At 40.3% G+C, this 23109-nt stretch overlaps 1 protein-coding gene across 1 annotated transcript in view; it reads left to right on the forward strand.

The window, feature by feature from the left end:
- Positions 1-23109, forward strand: part of LOC129781613 (integrator complex subunit 3 homolog) — a 36580-nt gene that overhangs the window by 7991 nt on the left and 5480 nt on the right. Inside the window, exons 3-8 of the mRNA XM_055789256.1 lie at positions 1209-1544; positions 16979-17399; positions 17448-17622; positions 17681-17835; positions 17972-18778; positions 20175-20332. Coding sequence (XP_055645231.1) covers positions 1209-1544; positions 16979-17399; positions 17448-17622; positions 17681-17835; positions 17972-18778; positions 20175-20332 — 2052 coding nt within the window. The remainder of the gene's footprint in view (positions 1-1208; positions 1545-16978; positions 17400-17447; positions 17623-17680; positions 17836-17971; positions 18779-20174; positions 20333-23109) is intronic.

The raw sequence follows: 23109 nt of genomic DNA on the forward strand, positions 1-23109 counted from the left end.
AAGGTTGACGTGGGACTACCTTAGCTTAGCAATCATTTGTTTGTATTGATTAAATTTTTGATTGAATAAAATAATTTTTTTTCTTTATTATAGTGACTTTCAGCACATTTTAGCTGGTTCGTCACTTTTACTTCCATTTTTGGAATAATGTCGGGAGTGAGAATTGAACTCGTGATTTTTAGCGTTAGAGGTATGGATGATCGCCTCCTCAAATGAAATAATTTCCGAATTCAATATATTTGTTTTGTGAGTAAAAAGATTATATAATGACATATAAGCACAATTCACGCATTGTGATAGATTATGTTCTTCGTTACAAGTAAATTTAATGACAGTCCTTTTACGTTTGGTATGATGATCTTGGTCTAGAAGCCTTCAGTTTGAACAAAAACCCCCCCGACTTTAAAGTATTTGCAATGCCGATTTCGTTAACGCTGATTGGTTTTGATGGCTGTGTGGGGGAAACCGTAAATCGGGCCAATCAAAACGATGCAGTTAGGGCGCCTAATATTTTAGTTATTCAATTGTTTATCTAATGAAAAACAACATTTTGTTAGTTGCGATAGATGCGTAGAAATATTCCCTATCAATTGATCTACATTACTCGAGAACTAATCAAGCAAATCAAGTCAAATCTGGCAAATGTTACAACGATGGTTTGACATCCCTCTTCAGAGGGAGGGGAGTCCCATCAAAATATTACGCATATTTCAATCAAACAAATTGATAAATTTCGGAAAACTCTGCAGGATAAGCTGAAAGCATTGTTAGACCATTTGATGTTTGGCTAACGAGATTGATCTTTGTTCGAAGGTGGTAATGGATTTTCAGGTGAAAATCTCGAGGAAGGAATCGTCCAATTTGAGATGTCTTCATTTTATTATATTTTCTGTATCAAACATGCATTCCATGTAACGGAGAAACATGTTATTTGCAAGTGATTGAAAAATCTTGAACGAGAATTTTGTCTGAAAATAAGTTTTAATAGAAGTACTAGGAAACCTACAACCTACCTAGCAGATCAGTCAATGAACAGTTCTGCGATTGGACCCATGAACGTTTGATTAGTAAGAATATGTAAATGTTCGAAGGTATTGATAAGAAAAAAAATCCATTTTGGCGGGATGAAGTTTGCAGGCCAGCTAGTCAAGCATAAATAAGAACACGGAGAATATTCATGTAATTTAACAGTGTTTCTTGTATTTCAGGTTACTTGAAGATCATAATGGGCCACAGTTCATCAATCTACAAATCAAAGAAATTACCTTTATTATAAGTCTCATAAGAGAATGTTTTGTTGATGTGATGCCCTTAGGACGAGAATTTGTACGACTGTTGCAAAACGTGTCACGCATACCTGAATTTGAATCTGTTTGGAAGGATATACTTTACAACCCTAAAGTATTATGTCCAACATTCAGTGGAGTATTACAGCTGATGCAAATAAAAACCAGCCGACGTTTTCTCAGATGCCGACTCACCCCAGATGTTGAACGTAAACTACATTTCCTGATAAATAATGTAAAATTTGGGAATCAGAAAAGGTAAGTGACATATATTTATCGTATGCGTATAATTTCAGTCAAAACATTAGAATCTCTTCTTAAATTATTAAAAACTATCGTTCTACATTTAGGAACAAATGCTAATTTTCACGCAATGTGAATAACTTCTATTCATTAATCAAAAATCAGAAAAAATAGTGTTACAAGTTATGACAAGCTTGCAAGTTTGGTTAACTAATACTATTTATTATTTCAGTGTCATGGTAGTCATGGTATGGCAGGTCGCAAAAAAAAATTAAAATAGGGTGCCAATAAAACGCCTATTTGAGCAGATCTTCAAAAAATTCTCAGAACTAACATGTAGCGGGGCTAGTTGGTCAATTTTTAAAAAAAATTGTTAAAAATTCTCAGTATGAAGTTGTGCGCTGGAGTGCTATATGCCACAATGAAGCGTGTGTGGGGTTAGTTGGTCAATTTCTTCTGATCTATAAAGACGTTAATTAAAAGAAATAGGTCGAATAAATTATTCTTTGGTTATTTTTCATTTAAAGGGGAAAATCTTCAAATGAAAAATAACCAGAGAATCATTTATTCGACCTATTTCTTTTATTTAACGTCTTTATAGATTAGAAGAAATTAACCATTATATGATGACATTGACATATTATATAATGGTCAATTTCTTCTGGTCTATAAAGACGTTAAATAAAAGAAATAGGTCGAATAAATGACTCTCTGGTTATTTTTCATTTCAAGGGAAAAATCTTTAAATGAAAAATAATCAGAGAACCATTTATTCGATCTATTTCTTTTATTTAACGTCTTTATAGATCAGAAGAAATTTTTCAACTAACCCCACACACGGGGTAAGTTAGTCAACATATGGGGCATGTCCATCATATAATAACCATGTTGTGTTTTGTCAATAATGAGTGTTTTTTATATTAGAGGTTTCATATTAGGCTGTCAAAAATGTCCTGCGGTATTTTTTTTTGAATTTTTGTGAATTTTTTTGTCAAAATTAGTTACAATCATCTGTTTTAAGTCAAATAAGCGCCGTTTTGTTCGATGACTTGTTCCCAACGAGATGCCAACTTCATAATACCCCTGTTATAGAAGCTCGCTTCCTTATTGGCAAAAAACTCGGATAGCCAATTTTCACAGGCCTCTTTTGTGGCTAACTTCTGACTACCTAGCTCGTTCGCCATGGACAAAAACAGATGGTAGTCACTTGGTGCAAGGTCCGGACTACACGGCGGATGCAAAAGAACCTCCCATCCGAGCTCCCGGAGCTTCTGGCGCGTCACCAAAGAAGTGTGATGGAAGACAACCTCTGTTTATCAAAGATGGCCTCTTCTTCATGAGTGCTACCTTCAAGCGGTCCAGTTGTTGGCAGTACAGGTCCGAATTGAGCTTGGCCATAGGCAGCTCATAATAGATTATTTCTTGACAATCCCACCAAACACACAGCAGAACCTTCCTGGCCGTTAATGAGGGCTTAGCCACCGTCTGAGCCGCTTCAGCGGGCTTCGACCACGACCGTTTGCGCTTCACGTTGTCGTAAGTGACAACGTGACTTTTCATCGCCAGTCACCATCCGCTTCAGAAACGGGTCGATTTTGTTGCGATTCAGCAACGATTCACATGCGTCGATACGGTCAAAGATGTTTTTGCGTCAACGTGTGTGGCACCCATACATCGAGCTTCTTTGTGAATCCAAGCTTCTTCAAATGGTTAATAACGGTTTGATGACTTATCCCCAGCTCTTGGCCGATGCTACGGCTGCTACTATGCCGGTCTTTCTCGGCTAATTCAGCGATTTTGTCGCAATTTTCGACGACAGGCCTTCCGGAGCGTGGCGCATCTTCGACGACCTCTACACCAGAACGAAAACGTTGAAACCATCGTTGTGCGGTGGAAATGGAACTGTATCGGGTCCATAAACTGCACAAATTTTATTGGCAGCTTGAGATGCATTTTTGCCTTTGTCATAGTAGTACTGTAAAATATGTCGGATTTTCTCTTTATTTTGCTCCATATTTGCGACACTATAACTCACGAACGACTTAACCAAACACTGTCAAGGACTATATTATAGCGCGCAAAAATACCTTTCCAACAAGCTATAGTATGACTCGATACAATGAATACAACTAGAACTACGCGCTTACAACGACACCTCGCTGAAATACCGCAGGACTTTTTTGACAGCCTAATATATTATCAAGTACGAAAAAAAACCAAAACGAAAAATTAATGAAAATTTCCATTTCTCATCTTTTTTCTATTTTCTATCTGCCTAGTCTTTATCAAAATACACAATTCATTCAATGTAGAATTCACATAGGTTGCATTGTATCCGCTTCTTTTTCGGCTGACCTTTCAAAAAAGAGGTTTTACACACTATACACATGCTTTTGGCACGAGACTTCGAATCGATCAGCTTTCGCGATACTTCACGTTTCTTTCCGTTCGGTTTACTTTACCGAACGTCTTCCATGGTTTAGAGTTCTCCGTTCGTTTTTCACGGGGGTGTTGGTCAAAAAAGCTGCCTTCCTTTTTCGAATTCCAATTGCTGTTAGCTTTCTCGGTCCAGCCTTAGGATACGGTTTTACTGCTTCGTGTGAAAATTCATTCTCTTGCCTGATTGAGTATTGTGGCACTTGACGGTGATCCCCCTCAGCATTCTTTTGCTCGGATGACATCATCGGGGCTGGTTTATGATCTCCTGTGTCAGCGTTCTTCTACTCGCATAGCATCATCTGGTTTGGCCCTTGATCTGCTGTGTCAGTTACTGATTTTTGTTGCTGGGGATGTTAGTCACATACGACGGTGCAAAATCTTTTTTTTTGTGAAGATGCCTGGGTTCAACGGAAGAATAACAGTTTTGTTTTCATGATATTTGATTTCGTAACCATTTTCGGAATATCGCAAATGGTCACTGTTTCCCCAGGGTTATTCTTCAACCACCAATTCTGGACAGATGTGACATACTTTTTAAACGGACCAAAAACTGACACGCTTATGATGACTACAGTGTGGCGGAAAAGTGAGCATCCAACGCCACTCTGTTTGGCTATGTCTATGTACACTCAGATGAGATGAATGATTGTCTAAGACAATTAAAACAGGATGCACGGAAGTTGGCCTCACGTGCATAACGAAATGTTTCATGAACAAGTAAAATTCTACATTTGTTATCCAGCCACTAGCATTAGCTGTACCATCACAGTCATCAGGTCCGCCATTCAGAAAAAAAAGTTTTTGAAGTGCACCCGCGGGAAAACGAATTTCCCGACGCGGGAGCAGCAGCAATCATTGTAACATTTGTTCCACACTCAGCTGAAGTGATCGCTTCGGCGTTGCGCTTACCTTTAGCTGCCTCAATCTTCTGGAGTTTCAGAACGGTAGGAACCCCAGTTTCGTCCATATACGCGATGCCGTAAAGTTGTATTTTTCCACCACAGCTGATAACTTTTCAAAGACTCCGTAACATTCGTCAATTGAATGACGTGGCTCGGCTTAGGCTTCCGGCTTCCTGATTGATAGCGTAGAATTCCGTCGCAGAAAATTAGTCAGCCATTTTGTCTCTCCCCAAGGAAGCTGGTTTCGGAATCCGGAACTTATCGGCACATTGGTAGGCCAAACATCGCACTTCTTTGTGGGAACATCCGAAACAGATCGCTGCCATGTGCAACATATAATGTGTTAACTCCTTTTCTTGAAACTCGGAGAACACTTTTTTTTTTGTTGTTTTATATTCCACTTTCAGAACCTCGTTCGTGGGATTCTCGCCCACGCTCAGCAACTTCATTCGCTCGCAATATCTGGACAGAGTCGTTCGCTTTATATCGTATTCTCTTGCCGCCAAGGAAATACGAATACGGCTTCTCGAAGCTCTTCAGCAGAAGTCGATCCTCTGTTTGTTTTCCGCTTATACGTGCGCATCCTAAAACGAATCTATTGAGAGAAATGAGCAATAAAATTACAAACAATGGTTTGTTTCATTTGTTACCTGTTGGATGTATCGTCTGGCCAAGCAGTAGTACCACTCAGGATACGGAAACAACGAGAAACGGAACAAACACAGCCGGTTTCTTGCCTATATTAATTTTGACATTTGTTTCGCTCCGTGCAAAGTATATTGAAATAATTTCCAGTTATGCTACATTACTCGATGCATTGTTGTGAGTTGTTGATATTCAATGTTTGTATTTATAATATTTAATAAAAACTTGATAGAACAAAACTACAAATATTATCATATTGCAAGTGGTTTGTGCGGTGGTTGGTATCAGGTTGTTTCGTCTCGATTACACAGGTAGAAGAGTAGAGTATATGCTTCCTATGTTTGTTTAAAGCTTGCGTAATGAAATGCGGCATACCTGAAAATGTTATATACGTTGCTCTCAAAAGAGCAATTTCTACAACCGTGCTATTCGTATGACCAACTAGGCCCGCTGTTATGACCAACTAGCCCCTCTATATATGGAAAAGAAAATTTATCAATTTTCAATAAAAAAAATTGAACAGCGATTTCCATTAACACTAATTCTTACAATAAACCTTTGTTTTACGTTTGAACGGAACCGCTGCGGAACATTTTTTCATTCTGTTGGCGTAGTTGACGGTTAACGTAGGACTCTCCTTGGTTTAGTGATCGTTTGTTTGAAGATGCATCTGAATCAATTCCCAATGAATGGATGAATGAATATTTGGCGCAATGCGAAAACGAGACCGGTACGCTGGAGACACAAGGCTTTGAGCCTCAATACCTATTTCTCAACGGAACGAAGTGATATGATTATCACTTCATTCGAAAGATAAAATGTCTACGAGTCTACGAGCTTTGAACGAAAACTGGTAGAGTCGAATCAACTGAAGCCGTTTTAAGTCTCTATATTCCAAGACAACAAACAATTATTGAGATCACAAAAATCTATAAATATGGGTATCTGCTTCATCTCAGTCATGATTAATATGTGTGATGCAAGACACGGTAAAGCAAAGCAAAATAGACGTTCGCTTTGTGCACGACGTCTGCGATCAAAATGTATGTAGCGAAGGCAAGATATTCAGCAGAAGAAGCAATCACGCAAACTGGGGCAACATTTATTCTCCCCTTTCTCATGTCACTAACTCTCAATTTCTTTCCCCCCTTCGCGTGTGATATAATTTGTATACCATTTCCAATAGTCAAAATATCTGTCACTTCCGTGATAATTTGTATACCATTTCCAAAAGTCAAAATATCTGTCACTTCCAAACAGTCTAAATATATTTTGCACTAACTCTGCTCTTCCTCAAAACACCCACTTTCCGTTTGACAAACTGTTGAGTAAACATCACGGCGATCGTCGAGCGGGAATGAATTGTCTTTGTCAGGATTCATCTTATACTCATAACAAGTTTCCGAAAAACGTAATTTCACATTGCATGTACTTAATTGAAGAAATTACAAAAATAATGTATCGGGGTTTTCAATAGATGGCTACAAAAGTTTTTTTTTTAAATAAAACAAAAACGGTTGGATATCAATGAAATTCGTTATTCATGTGAAAGTACATATGATGCCATTATGTATGGAGCTCGATTTTTTTTTTGCATGGCCACCACGGGCACGCTTGCAGAAGTCCAGATGCTGAACCCAATTTTCGACGATTTTCAAGCATAATTCGGCCGATACTGCTGCAATTTCACTTTCGATATTCGTACGAAGCTCATCAATCGTCACTGGCTTGTTGGCAAAGACCATAGACTTGACGTAGGAAATAGTGTAACGGCTTCAAATCGCACGACCGAGGCGACCAATTGACTGGGCCATTTCGTGAGATAACACGCTCACCGACTTGGTTTTCAATGAATCGATTGTTAAATTCGCTGTGTTGCTTGTGGCGCCTGTTGACACCACATATTGTCCAAGTTTGTTCAAGTCCAGTTCGGGTCAAAAATATTCGGTTTTTTTTATTCTTTATTTTTTAGACATTCAGCCTCCTGGGCTGGTTCGTCTCAGCAAAAACGGCCGAATCCATGCAGCGATGTGCGTTTACTATAATTTATTTTAAATGCACATACGGATAAGCAATTAAAAATAAAACAATAAACAAAAAACAGATTTCGTCACGAAAGTTCCACGCATTTGAGCTTTTTTTTCTCTTGTCGTTTGACGAGGATGTCCGCTTACCATGGCCCCAGGCCACAGGTGGGGAATCCGCGCCGCTCGAAGATGCCGACTGTTCTTGTTCCGCTTATCGTGAAGGGAAAGGAACAAGGATCTTCGATTTGATCATAAGTTTTTGTTTAAATTCAAAAAAACAGATCGGCATCTTTCAAAAAACAGAGCAGTGCAGCAGTTCGTGAAGGGTCGTCGCCGAGCACATCACGAATGCTCCCGCTGATCCCGTGAAGTTCCGGAGGTTCTCGTACTTTGGGCTAATACAGACGATGTGTTCGACTGAATTGCGAACCTCGCACAAGTCACAAAGGGCATCCTCTGTCCTCTGTTGAAGTTATGAGACATGTTGCAGTGGCCCGTTTTAACCTGGATAAGATTCGTTGCTCTCTCATCGTTTTGACGTCTTCGAATCTGGTGATGGATTCTTTGATTCTCCGGAGGAACAGCGTCGCTTCAACGGACCATTTTTCCGCCCAAAAACTTTTGAAGGTGTTGGCGATCCATAGTCTGATGTCGTCTAGCGGTACTTTGCGCGTTAAAAATTGCCCAAGGTAACCGATTCCGGCAAAACGGTCGGCCGCTTCATTGCCCCTATGTCCGGGGACCCAAATGAGGACTGTATCCGGCAGCAGATACCTACTGATAGCTTGTATCCATAAGTGCCTAGTGATGGTCGCGCCAACAGCATCGATGACGCTAGCCGAGTCGGTAACTATCAGGATCGGTTTGCTTGACGGCATAGTGTCAGCTTTAAAGATTCCGGCAGCTTCGGCCGAGAACACCTGGCAAATGTCGACGAGCTTCTTGCTGTCAATAAGAGAGTTATTATGACCGCTTACCCCAAAACCAACTTCTTGCATCCCTTTGGAACCGTCCGTGTAGCGAATTTCATAATTGTGAAATTTTCTTGAGACAAGTTCGACAAAAGTTTGCTTCAGACCCACAGAGCTCGTCCCAGCTCGGAAGTTGTTCCTGATTGTATCATCCACTCGGACCACCGGCAACCTCCAGTCGTTAGTCCCAAACCAAAGCTGTTAAGCTATCGGTGGAAGGTTTGAGTGTGTCACCTGCTGCAAGATTTCGTTCGTTAAAATAATCAGGTGTGTCTCCTTATCTCCGCTGGTTTTAGCGAGGAAGCTCGCCGTTCTGGAGACTATCGCTGCGTCCACAAAAATGTTCTCCACAAAAAGGTTCTCCTATTTCGGCGCATACCGAGGCTGCTGGTGTTGATGGTAGCAGACCAGAGATAATTATCTCTGGCCAGGCATGTCACTTCGAGACCGTAGGTGAGGCGGCTATTGAGGATGGCTTTGGCCACCCGTAAACGGATCGTTCGGTTGTTACTCCGATGAGGTTTGGAGATGGTTTTTAAGAGGTTTAACCGGGTGGCACAGCTTTTCTTCACCTCGTCGAAATGGTGCTGGAAGTTCAGGTTGTAGTCAACAGGGTGTCGACTACCTTGAAAATCCTTGAAAATCAGGGAATATCAGGGAATTCATAGTATGTCAGGGAATATCAGGGAATTTCGTCAGCATATCTGGAAAAAATGAAATTCCGCCAATTAGAAGTTTGATTACTGCAGAAGTTTGAGGAAGTTTGATTATTGCAGTAATTAAAGTTAAAGATACAAAAAAAAAGTATTTAACTAGTTTGACTCACTGTAGGTTTTTCGGTTTATGTTGATTGCTTTTGCCTGTAGGTGAACTTAATCCTTCCGAAAGGAAAACAGCGCAAACGTAGACGGCTTTCACATTCGCGCTGTTTTTTTTTTACCTGACATTTGGCAGTATCTGCAGTTCTTCTTCGAAAACTGTCGATAAATTCATGCTTGAAATTTCTGTGATCCTGGGATGTCTGGGAACAGTTATGTGTCACAAATTACGCCGCACTGCTGAAAAAGAAATAGTTCTATTGAGAGGAATGTTTGGGGATAGCCAGAAAGCTGAAAAGGTCTAACTAGTCTTTGAACAAGACTCCAAAGAGGCTGTAGATGAATCTGAATGTCAGATTTTGGGATGAATAAGAGAAGATAGTGGTAAATCGTTACATGACGTCAATGTACATGTACGCGTGTTGCAAATGGACATTCAAAATGGAGAAGAAAAACTCTTGAATATGGGTAGCTATTACATATTTTACACGGTTCGTCAAAAGAATTGATGGCTTCAAAAAAAAGTCGCCATAACTTTGCGACAGACATCTTGAAATTTCGTCTGAGATGCGGAGCACTTGTTTTAAAGCTTATGAAGCATTGATGTATCCTTGTTCTTTCCGTGTTTGATACCGATAAATAATGGAGGGAAACGATTCGAGAAGCTCTTGACTACTTTGATGTTTGACGGATTTAGGATTCATCTGTGGCGCTCCAGCGGATTTGCCACTGAAATAATATTGCTAGCATCATAAACAAGTTTGCTCAGTAAGATCCGAAAAATGAACGACTGGAACATTTTTGGAATAGACAGGTAGCTTTACGCAATTTTTCACCAAAAATGGTCTTCTGTCTCTCGCGTGGAAACCCCAACGAGAGGGGTTTTCCATTAATAGCGAATATTTTTATGAAAACATGTGGGAGGAAACTTGCGACAAACTTGCGTGGGTTGTACTATGCGACAAGTTCGTGATGTTATACTTTGGAAGGATAGCATCAATAAAAATGTACAGCTAGTAGTTAGTTTGACTAGTTCGAAATTCTCTTTCTCTTTATCGTCATATGAATCAAAGTTAATAAAACGGCAACGAGAACGAGATGAGAAATCTCGTGAGGTAAAATGAAGAAAATTTTGGAAAACACACAGGAGGGAGCCGAAAGATTGCAAGAAAATACATGTCGTTAAAATCGAAACAATTTCATGAATTTGATCCGAATGAAAAAGGAAAATGACTCATTCTGTACTAGTGTTTAATGCTCCTTCAAGATAACTTCGAATTGTAATAATAAATCTTTTTTTTTTAATCTTGACCGATAATTCTCAGTCGTTCAACTCAATTAAAAATCAAAAACAATTCACTCTTTAGAAGATATCGACAGACGTTTTTAAATTTCACTGTTTAAGCTAACTAAATGTTTAAGGAACTACAGTAGTGAATTTGATTACTAGTCTATATCTGGATTTTTTCTAAAAAAATACTGGAAAATCAGGGAATATCAGGGAATATTTTTTCGTGTTTTGAGTCGACACCCTGGTCAACCACCACTCCCAGAATCCTCAATGCTCTACGGCGGGGAAAGCGGTCGTTGTAGAGTTTGACTCCCGAATTGTGACTTCATACCACCATGTGACCACTCTTTTGCGCCGAAAGCCGAAAACCTCGTCCGACAGCCCATTTACCGTAGCTGCCTGGATCTTGATGCGTGGTGCCCTGTGCGTGTTCCCCACCACTACCAAAAGGATGTTGTCCGCGTACGCGAATACGAATACTCCCTTCGGTATAACCCGGAACAGGCTGTTCATCGCTATACACCAGTTTCTTCATGAAGGCGCCTGGAGCTGGGGTTCCCAACTTTTACCTTGAAGGTCCGGTTTGTTGCAAAGTTTTCAACAAAGTACAGCAGGTTTCCGTCTACCCCCCAGTCGCCAGTGTTTTAAGAACTAGTGGAATCCAGGTTCGGTCGTACGCCTTCTCTAGATCCAGGGCTACCATCTCCAGATGCTGTCAATTTTTTCTGGCCTCAGCTACTACCTCTCCAAGGGATGCGAAATACGTGTTTGTGCCCATCCCCGGTTGAAAGGCAAATTGTCGGCAGTCCAACTTCCTGTTTTCGGTCAAGTAGGTGACGAGCCGTTGGTTTGCCATCCTCTCTAGGGTCTTGGACGTACAGGAGGTCAAGGATATTGGTCGGTATCCTTTCACGGAGCAGCTGTTCTGGCCGACTTTGGGAATGGGGATCACAATACTATGTCTCCATTCCGCGGGGAAGTCGTGCCAGAGGCCATTAAAGATGGCAAGGAGGGTGGACGGAGACAGCTGCTTGATCATCTTATAACCGATGTGATCGGGACCAGTGGACTCCCCTTTGGTGGAGCGCAGCGCGACGATTAGTTCTTCATGTTCGCGGTGTCGACTGGATCGCTGTAGACCGTGCCATTCGCTTGCAGGATAGGGGTTTGGAATCTTCTTTTCCCATTCAGCGCGTTAATACGTCTACATAGGTCCGCAGAGGACTGGCTTTCGTTGATGGATTCCAGGAAGCCGGTTCAACTGTCTAGTTTGGCCTTTCTCACTAGTCGCCTCACGCTTATGAGCTGCGCTCGATATCTGTTCATTGCAGTTTCTTTCTCCGGGCCATCGTGCCGGATTCGTTTTACAGCACGCAAGAACTTCCTCCGTTTCTTGATTTCTTTTTTGATGTCCTCAGACCTCCAGTGCAGCGCTCTCTTGCCAGGGTTGGGCTTTGTTTTAGGGATGGCGGATTCTGCTACCTCGGTGATGATTTCGTTGAGCTTCTGCATGGTGGTCGGGTTGTCTCGGGCGATCTGGTGGCTGGAGGAAGCCCTGTAGAAATCCCAGTCAGCTTTGTCGAAGATCCACTTTGATCTTCGGGTGGATTGAGGCGGCGGTGTGTTGAGGATGATTGAAATCGGATAATGGTCACTTCCATGTAGTCTGCTTTGTTCCACCCCAATTTACCTACCAAATCAATGCTGGCTGTGGAAATGAGCTCCAACGATTCGAAAAAATCACTGATGATTTCCCCCCTTACATCCGTTGCTTGCATCCCTCAGTTGTGGTGATGAGCATTGAAGTCCCCCAGAACGATTTTAGGATCCTCCAAGTTTTCAAATACCTCCAGCAGCTTGCGTCTCAAATTCGGGATCTTGCCACATGGTAGATAAACGGAGACAATAACTACCGGAATTGAAGATTCTATTCTGACCGCAATTATCGGTAGGTCGGTGTTGATTTGAATGCGCTTATGGGGGATGCTCCTCTTGACGCCTAAGGCTACGGAATGTTGTAATACGGAACCCAGCTTTGTGTAACAGTGGTATTTACCACCGAGGATCTTCTGGACGTTCGTTGGAGACACTCTGTTTATTTCTTGAAGAGCGATGACTAAAGGACACAGTTCCCGGTCTAGGATCTCCAGCTCCCCAAGGTTATTATACAGACCATTGACATTCCACTGCAGGGCCAGGTTTGTTGATCTTGTGACTGTTGGACCTCGCTGGCGGTTGATGACGTGGTGGTTTGTCGGTGGAATCAAACTGTTGGCAGAGACCAGACTCGATGGGGCACCCTGGGTGGCCTGAAATATCCTGGAGTTCAACGGAGGTGAAGATGACAGGGGACCGGAGGACCCGGCTATAGCTGGTAGAGAGTCTCCAAGTCTTTGTCTCCATGTGTCGTAGGTGGCAGCATTGGATTGTGCTTCGACGGGCATGGACGGAACACCCGCGCTCAGAGTTGCCGAACGAGAGGGGTAAGGACGGATATCTCCCAGTGACCGTCCCCCCGACCCGACGGCGGAAAAAAAATCAGCGGCTTGGCCCTTGATGGAGGCTGTTGGGGATGGTGATGTCGAACGAGACAGAGGAAGGCAGCAGCCGGGTGGAATGGTTCCGACCGAAAGACGCCCGCATGACCCGACGGAAAGAAAAGGTAGCTCGGCTTTTCTGGGGCAACCGACTGTGGTGGTTGGTTCTTCGCAATGGCGCCAGGCAGGGTCTCAACGATACAGTTGCAGGACGATAGAAATCCCGGGTGGTTCGTCGGGGAACGAGCGTTTCCGCCCTTGTGCGTCCCGAGATCACGTACGATTCCCACGTAGTCCGTCGGGGGAACGATCGTTTCCGCCCTTGTGCGTCCAGAGATTATATACGTCTCCCAAATTATCCGCCAGGGAACGGGCGATGTCGCCCTTGTGTGTCCTGAGATCTTGTTTTCCCGCGTGGCCCGTCGGGGAACGAGCGTTTCCGCTTTTATGCGTCCCGAGATCTCGTTCCACTATCGCGTGGTCCATCGGGGAACGAGCATTTCTGCCCTTGTGCGTCCCGATTTCTCGTACAACGGAAGCCACTTTCCCTTGGCGCCGGGGGTTATCCGCCAGTACCGGTGGGGCTGTAACGTCCGCACTAACGGTGTCTCGGCTGCAGAGGGCTATTGTGGAGTTCCGATTTTCTGCATCGTTTATCTGGTTCTTCGTCCTTGAGCTGCAGAGGTGTTTCAGTAGTTCCGGTGAGGGTGTAACGTCCGCACCACTGGTGCCCTGCATACCCAAGGTGCTGCTACTCGCATCATCCTCAGGTCGCGGCAAGGGATGCCGGAGGTTGTCCGAATATTCCGGTTGGGCTGTAGCGCATCTGCGGGGCCCGGACTATCCCTTCCGAAGAGGAGGCGAAAATAATGATGGATATCCAGGTGGAATAAACCTGCTTTCAAAATCAAAATTATGAATGAAAATTTACTTTAACGTATCGAATATTTATTTTATGTCATGAAATAAGAGGTATTTTTTCCGATAGCGCAGGGACATATTGAACGAAAACTGTGTCTAATGATGAGTTTATATTATAATAATTATTATTTGTGGAACAAACAGGAAATGCATCGACAAATAGTTAAGTGAGTGTCAGAACTACATGTGTTATGGCGGGTTTACATTAGGGAGATCTATAGCTATAGATGGATTTATTCACGCGAAAATAGATGTAAACGGGTGAGAATATATATGATACACTTCTTCGAGGTATATATAAGCACTATGATTAGAATGAATACAGGCATATGTAAACGCTGGTGAATTTCTCACTGGTGTACGGTGGGTTTACCGTAAGATTTCAAAACGTGTGCGAAACTTCTGTGTTCAGTGATGGTGTCTTCATATGAGTTGTTGGAATGGCTGGGCTGAGCAGGAGGCTTCATGAGCTAAGTTGTCTCTCTTTCTCCTCTTTCTAAGGCGGCGGTGACACTGAATGCAGAAAAGTGGTCGTACGAATTGTATGCAATAGTGAAAGTTGACATCCACTCTTCGTACAATCAAATTTTCGTGCGTACTCCGATCCTAAATAACATTAGCCTAATGCTATCCTTTCTAAACTTTGCGATGTCTGTGTGTATCGTAATGGCTGGTTTACATTAGGGAGATCTATAGGTATAGATGGATTTATTCACGTGAAAATAGGTGTAAACGGGTGAGAATAAATACGATACATTTATTCGAGGTATATATAATTTGAATAAATTCAGCATATGTGAACGCTTGTGAATTTCTCACTGGTGAGAAATCACTAAATTTGGATGCAGTTCTACTTCAGGTGAATAAATTCACCGAAAATATGAATATATTCATTATAGAAGTTCACGCTAGTCTAAACGGTTGATGCGATTTCTACAAATCTCATCATATTTCTTCACATGGATATATCACTAGGCTAAACCCACCCTAACTGAAAATATCAATGTTTTGACATAGGACTACGTCTTTCATTTCTATACTGGGGTGCAAGTTCAGTTTCGAAAACGAAAGCGTTACGCCGGAGAACGAGATTTTGAGCGTTAATAGCTCCTAAACAACTGAACAAAATGGTATGATAAACACTTCATTAGAAAGATAAAGCGTCTACGTCTACATATGTTTGTTACATTTTGATCCAGAAACTTGTTTCAATAGCCCTAAAATTGCTTTCAAAACAGGCTATTGAAATCACACCAATCGGTATATAAGCGAGTGCCGCTCGGAAATCCACACAATTACGATTGCGCAACGATAGAGGTACGATCGCTGGAATGGATGGATGTTTCTCTAACACAGACTTCAAAAACATGGAGCCTGGGCAAAACGACATTGCAAAATAGAGGCAAGCTGCGGGTACTTTTGTACTCGTTTGCGTTTTTGGAAATCGGAATGTTTCCCTAATACTTCAAAACCATGGAGCCAGGGATATTGGCATAGCAAATTAGATGTAAACTACGAGTACTTTTGTACTCGCTGCATTTTTGCAAACCGGAATGTATTTCCCCAATAAAGATGCCGAAACCAAGAAGTTCGGAAAATCGGCACTGCAGATACATTCAAGTCGGCGATTTTTACATTTTTACAGTCCGGAATTTGTTTTGCTACGGTCTACAAAAGTGGGTACAAATGCAACGCTTTGGCTCGATTATTCAATACTGCATTAGAAGATAGCCCTTCATGTCGCCAGCTCATTGAACTTCTACGCATACCGTTTGATGATTAGTCAAAATTTTGATAACTATTTGCTGCGATAACTACTAACATAATGCATGGCTTAAATTGAGATTTGTTTGCAATTGAATTCGTAAATCACATTCATTCAGTATTTCAACCTGCGCAGCGGCGATATCGTACCCAATGAGGAACATCCGAGGTGGGATTATTGCTAATTGAAGAAATACAATTGATAACTAAGCCGACGGCAGTCCTACGGTCAACCTTGCGGTTATATCATAGGTATAACCCATCCATAGTTTTTGCGTTTCTGACGCACAGATGTGTACTTTCAAACGTCCCACCATCATATTCGTAGTGAATGAACCAGGGTCCTGCTACCGTCTATCTCGTTTGATTTGTAGATATGGAGCTATTCGCCCGTGTAAAAAATTGAAGTAGCTCGGATGCTTTCTCCCGAATCGGCTCGCAATCATTTTAACCGATTCTACATAATTGACAGTTGCTGGCAACATCGCGATTGGAGTCCGATACGTGATGCGCGTGATGAATAACGCTATATATTACAGGTCCAATTGGTTTAGAGAAGTTTTATCGGTTACCTTCTCAGGTTTCCCAGGATTTCGATGAAAAGTACTTATCACAGTAGAATATATAGATGATCCAATTAATTCTACAGGTTTTCCTTATCGATATACATAAATCTACGCGACAGTGACAAATGAGATTTTTTGTTTTCAGTGAATCCTGATTTTTAAATCCCCCCACTAACAACCATCCCCTCCTTGATAAACGCTAAGGAACCATGCTATTGAGGCGGCCCTTCTGGCCATCGGGCGGCGAATATCATACTAACATTCCTTCCCTTCCCCTGGTGACTGTAAGGACGTGGCCGGCGTCGTTATTGACTATTTAAAGTTGGAATCACTGAAACTTGCACAATGAGAAAGATTTGCTACTCCCAAGCGTCATTCAATGTGTTCTTTGTGGAATTTCGCTGGTTCAAATCAATCACGGAGAGCAAATACGAATTGTACAGTCTACCCAAGCTTAAGCTCAAGCTCACACTGTATATAACAAATGAAGTAAATTATTATGTAAGCACAAAACACATAGGTAGGTCCCTTGAAATACATATGCCTCTTCTTTTTGGTTTTTTTTCAGGTATCAAGATTGGTTTCAAGAAAAATACTTCACAACTCCAGAGTCTCACAGTCTGCGTTCAGATTTGATAAGATTCATAATAGGAGCTATTCATCCTACTAACGATATGCTTTGTTCAGACATTATTCCACGATGGGCTGTCATCGGTTGGTTATTGACCTCATGTACAAATGCAGTAGCTCAGGCTAATGCTAAACTTGCTTTGTTTTACGACTGGTTGTTTTTCGATCCACTTAAGGATAACATAATGAATATTGAACCGGGCATCCTAGTTATGTACCATTCTATTAAAAATCACCCGTTGGTTAGCTGTACTTTACTTGATTTCCTGTGCAGAATAATGAAAAATTTCTATCCCAGAGGAGAAGACAAAGTACGCGCTGGAATTTATAATTCATTACGAATTATTCTCGAGAAACAGGTATAGAAATAACAATATGTTTACAGACAATATATCTCGATATTTCAGGTTATACCAAACCTTTTACCATTGTTGGAGTCTGTTAAATTAGATCGTGAATTGAAAACAATGCTACGAGAAAATTTTCGAGAGTTTTTCGCATTCACACCTGCTTCTCCTAATTCATTCAGCGCGGCGAACCCTGTAAAAATAGTTACAGATGAAGAGCAAAATTTTCCAAGTGGTAAATCGATATATTGATAACAAATATTTTCCTACGTTAATCGTTCTTCAACCCACAGATTCTAGCAAGGATTTTTGGAATATTTGTCCAGAGTATGTAAGCTATAATGCGACAGTAGAGTTACAAAAATTCAGTGATGACGAGGATGATAACACTAGAATAATGAATACAAAGGATGAACCGTCTGATGACGACGACTTACCACTTTCTAAAGTAAGTGTAAATAAATCACATCAGAAGAAATGTTTTAAAGCAATGATTATTGCTGAACATGAGCATGGGATGAAATCTCCGTTGTTCGAGTTTTTGTTTGGATTTATTAAATTAAATACACCAACCTTTTTTTTAGGTAATGAGAATGGAAAAACCAGTCATCCAATCGCTTCCCGAGGATTTGTTACAATTCATAGATGCCTTCGTTTTATCACAAAAATCTGATGACTTTGAATCAATTCTAATGTCACTCAATGCGCCGTCATGCCTCCTCAGCGTGGAACAAGAGCTGTATATTCATGAAAGAATCATATCTACGCTAAAACAAACATTAGATGATTGTTCAATATATCCGGAATCTAAATCTGACGAATGCCTTTCAGAAAGTATTAGTCATCCGTTATGTTGTCTTTTCAAAGTGCTGTATCACACGGAGGAAAAATGTAAAAGATATGTGATAAATTTATTAATAGCTACATGTAATCAGATACCAAGCATCGGCTATTTATTACTACATTTCCTCAAAGTTTATGCGAAATTACAAGCACGGCGGAAGGAAAACTCAACTTCTACATTGAAAGGCAGCGTTTATAAATATTTCTGTACACTTATCAACTCTGAATTCGAGTGTCAATTGAAGCAGGACCTCACCATGTTGGAAAAAACAGATTCGGAAATGTTCTTTTGGATACTGCCGGACTTATTCAAAGAGTACAGAGGTGTAATGATAAACAACACGGATATTTTTGAATTATTCATAGGAGCCGTTGATGCAACAAATTTACGTGATGTTATATTCAGTGTGACTCAAGGAAAGCTCGTTATGTTAAACAACGATAACATAATTGGTGTGATTCGAAAAAGTCTCGAATTCGAGACGTTTGAGCAATTTTGCTTCTGGCAACTTATACAAGCTCACGATGTTCCACTAGAATCTTTTCAGGTAAATATGACCATTATGTGTTACAAAGTTCTTTATAGTCCTTAACTCATTCCGTGCCGTGGCAATTTTTGAAAATTTTCCATCCAGGTCGCGTGTGGCGTATACGACCCACTCTTCAAAGATGAAAAAAATCGTTGAGACGATAACTTTCATTTTTTCAATAATACAAAACTATTATTAGCAGGAAAAAAAATATTTAATATGCATGCAGACAATGTTTGACTTACAATATTTTTTTTTAATAATTCTTTGTTTTTCAATGTGACCTGAACGGAAAGTGCAGAGTGTATCGTATACACTCCACATGGCACGAAACGTAGATTTATAGATTTATTTTATTCTCGATTTCAAAAAAGGTTCCTATAATAGACATTTTTGAGGTTCGAACCAAAGGCCGTAGATGGTTATATACACTTTTTTGATCCATTTTTACGAGTATTTGATTTAAAAAAACATATTTTTTAAATAGCCTGGTCGATATTTTTAAGACAAATTGACGATATTTAAACCTTTGCTCCCGTGGCCGAGTGGTTAGCGTCAAACCTAACATGCCGGGGGTTCGGGTTCGATTCCCGTTCTGTAGCCAGGTTGAAATCACCGACAACAAATATATCATCATTACCATTCATCGTCGATAAGACCCAAAAAATCGAATTGATGTGTTGATCTACTCAAAATCGCGAAGTCGGTCCGGATGAAGATATACCACACAAATTAACATCTTTTTTGTTGGTTGGGTCAAATGTTTTGAGGTAAATCTCGACGTTTCATGCAATTTCAAAACATTTGGCGTAACAATATTTTTAAACCCTGATTTCATGTACCCCCAATTCCCTCAGCAGATACAATTTTTACTAATTGAAAGTTTTCTATCTGCACCAGTAACACCAGCTATGTGTATGATAATGGCTTACCTTCCCTACTGAAACATTTTGAAAATATCCGAGATATTTATGAGAAGTCGTTCTCGTCATTTATATTACATAATTGTCGAACTAGTATTCCTTCCAAGAACGTGGTCAAGGCAGTTCTCAACTGTTGGGGAGAGCATGTCTTTTTCTAAGAGAAATTATTTGACTTCAATTATGTATCTGTTCAGAAACGGACGGATAGTACGTACCGCCTAGGGTATTGTGCAACCTACTCGATGCTTAAGCCAATTAAAAGTCATCAATGTTTGTTTGGAAGTAAAAAATAAAAAATTATAATTTTTAATATATATTTTGTCCTCCTGGTAGAAGGAGATTATGTTGGAAATAAGAAAGATCTTCCAGAAATTTTCTTGAGGTTATGTAACAAAAATCGGATTATATTCTAATGGTTTTCTTCAAATTGAAGTTTCAAAACTGATTTGATTGGAAAATGTGATTAACATTCATGATGTATTTATTTTTAGGATATTCTTCCTGAACTGGACCCGACGTTGCATGCGGAAGCGTTAACGTACATTCTATTGTTATTAAAAAATGAAAAGCCATCAACAAGTTTGATGAAATGTCTACTTAGTCGAGATTCCAGATGTAAAGCAGATGCATTTGTCATTTCAGTACTCAGGTTAGTTCAGTTTGTTTCACATACATATAATGATTTTATATAAAGATATATTGCATACTAATAGTCATACTGAGTCATACGTTCGAGGCCTTTTTCGTTTGCGCGAATTAGCAACTCGAAACGATTTCAGTCGAATAACGCAACCATTTTACAAGTACTTAAAAAAATATAAACAAACGTACACAAATAATAATATCTTACCAGTTTATTTGTATGTTATGTTGTATTTCGTAAGCAGCAAACTTTGATAAATATAACTCTTTGTAATTAGGCACTTCAAATAGCAGATCGCCACAGCAGCGCCGCTCGGATGCAAATGGTTAAACTGTTATTTGAGATAGATTGTACAAACCCTTTTTTTGAATTCAAATGTAAGTTGACGATTAAAACCCTTTCGTTATGAGCGTTGTCTATAGACGACATCCGTGCGACTTCGTGTGTGTATGAGTGTCGTCTATAGACGACATCCACGCGACGAGCTGTGTGTACGAGCGTCGTCTTCAGACAACATGAAATTCATACTGCTCTTCGATCACACTTGAAATTAGACTAGTTGCTGAGATTTGGCGACATTGAGACAAGAGGGCAACATGAAAAATACAAAGAAAATAATCGTAAATTATTGACGAAGGCTGCCTATATATACCACGAAAGTCTCAACTAAATAACTTTCTTCACCCGTTAAAAATATAAAAAAATAAGTTCAAAAGTTTGATCTACAAACACAGAGAAGTTCACAGCAAAGAATAGAACTTAAATATCCCGCCATCGTCGTCACATTACATACGAGGGCGGTCCGATAAGTCGGGTTGCTCAATGCACTATGGTCCAGGAGGTGCATTTAAGTGGAAATTAGCATCTAGAGCTCGACAGTGATTCTCTAGACAAAAACTGTCTTCGACAAAGTTGTTATATATAATAGAGCGCTCATTTTTATGTTATTAAAAATAGGGTGACCAAAATTGTCGATGAAATAAAGAATCTAACTTTCTTATCTTGATAGATAGAGGTAAACACAAACAAAAATGTGTCTTCTTTGAACCTCCATGTTGAGTGGCTATAAGACTGAACTGAAGTGATGCTGCTTTAAAGTCTATACTATAGCATTTAAAAATTACAACTTGTTCATTTATATGCCAAAACTCATAATTTCAAATTTAATTTACTCAAATACAAAAAATAACACTCTTTTGAAAGTTACACCTTATGTAGAATCAAATGTGCTCTTCAAAATGCCATCAATAATTTTTTATTATGTTTGCCCCAAAAAGAACGACTAGCAAATGAAAAAGTAGTTTTTGTCTAGATAATCACTGTCGAGCTCTAGATGCTAATTTCCACTTAAATGCACCTCCTGGACCATAGTTCAATGGTGTCAGTATCGCAAGAGAGATTACTTTCGTGTAGTATATTCTCGTAAACGACTACTGTCAAAATTCAGCCGAATCGCACTCGTAGTTTTGTTTTGACCGTGTGTGAAAGAGTGCGGGTCCGCGGATTTTAGAAAAATGGAAAAAGAGCAATAGCAGTCGATTCTTGATTTTGGAAGGGAAATCGCGCAGCAAAATCAAAGAGCGCTTGGATGCTGTATACGGTCACTCTTCTCCTTAAATGGCTACCGTCAGAAATTGGTTTAACGAGTTTCAACGTAGTCGCACGTCGATTTTTGGCAATTTTCTAGACTAAAACTGTCTTCGACAATGTTGTTAGTAGCTATCCGGTATCCTGCTTATCCGGCCAATATTCGATATCCAGCCGGATACCAGATATTAGAAAATGTAATTAATTTCTCATTAACACAAGATAAACCATAACAAAATCGCTAATAAACATCATTCATACATAATTCAAAGTCATGTTTGATTACTAAAACGTCAGATTTTTTTTCCCAAAATTGAATTAACATTATTTCTAGCAAATCTTGTCAATATACTCTTTAAAATTGCCACCAAATGATTGCGTGATCGCGATCGATTCGAAATGTTTGCACATAACAGTCGATTTTGTTTGCAATGAAATATTTTCTCTGAACGCGATACTGACTATTATTTTTGTTTGCCATTTCGTTCAAACAGTATATAAAGATGTCGTAAGCTGCTCGTGTAAGGTATCGTCTCTTTAGTTTCAAGAACTTCTAAATAGTCTGATATAATAAGGTCCAGAGATGTTGCATTAAGTAATTTGTATTTTTTTCCAAGTAGTTGAAATGGCTTCCTAATATAATGCTAAATATGAAATTATTGAGAAACCAGAGCAGTGGGTCCAAAGCCCCAGAAAAGTAGGATGATTGTAATGAATGTAATTATTCATAGAAGTCCCACGAATCTCCCCTAAACCAAGGTGTGACGCGACCCGTGCCGATGGATGAATGGTAGGGGGTTAAAACCTTGCCGTTAACGAAGCCTGTAGAGCACCAGGGCACCCTCCACAATGCATTATGCCGGTCACTGATGCAGCGGACCTTCTTTACCGCGAGATTCGTGGGACTAATACGAATAATCCACACCCAATTGAACGAGTGGTCGAAACCAACGTAGAACGCGAACGCTAGGAGGTTTATTGAAGACGCTATGGATTATGCTTTAATTCAAGAGCATTGGGTCAACAAAGGAAGAATACTTGATACTTATACTGGTTCATGCAACTTATTCTACGACGACAAGCATGACTCCCCAAGAACTGCTGTTCTAGTAAAAGCAAAGTCCTGAACCTAACACTGTGCATTCCGGTAATTTCTGTGAAAATACACAACTGACACGTTTCGGAAGAGGCGTCTT

Source organism: Toxorhynchites rutilus, unplaced genomic scaffold (assembly GCF_029784135.1).
Source record: "Toxorhynchites rutilus septentrionalis strain SRP unplaced genomic scaffold, ASM2978413v1 HiC_scaffold_16, whole genome shotgun sequence".
Taxonomy (NCBI): Eukaryota; Metazoa; Arthropoda; class Insecta; order Diptera; family Culicidae; genus Toxorhynchites; species Toxorhynchites rutilus.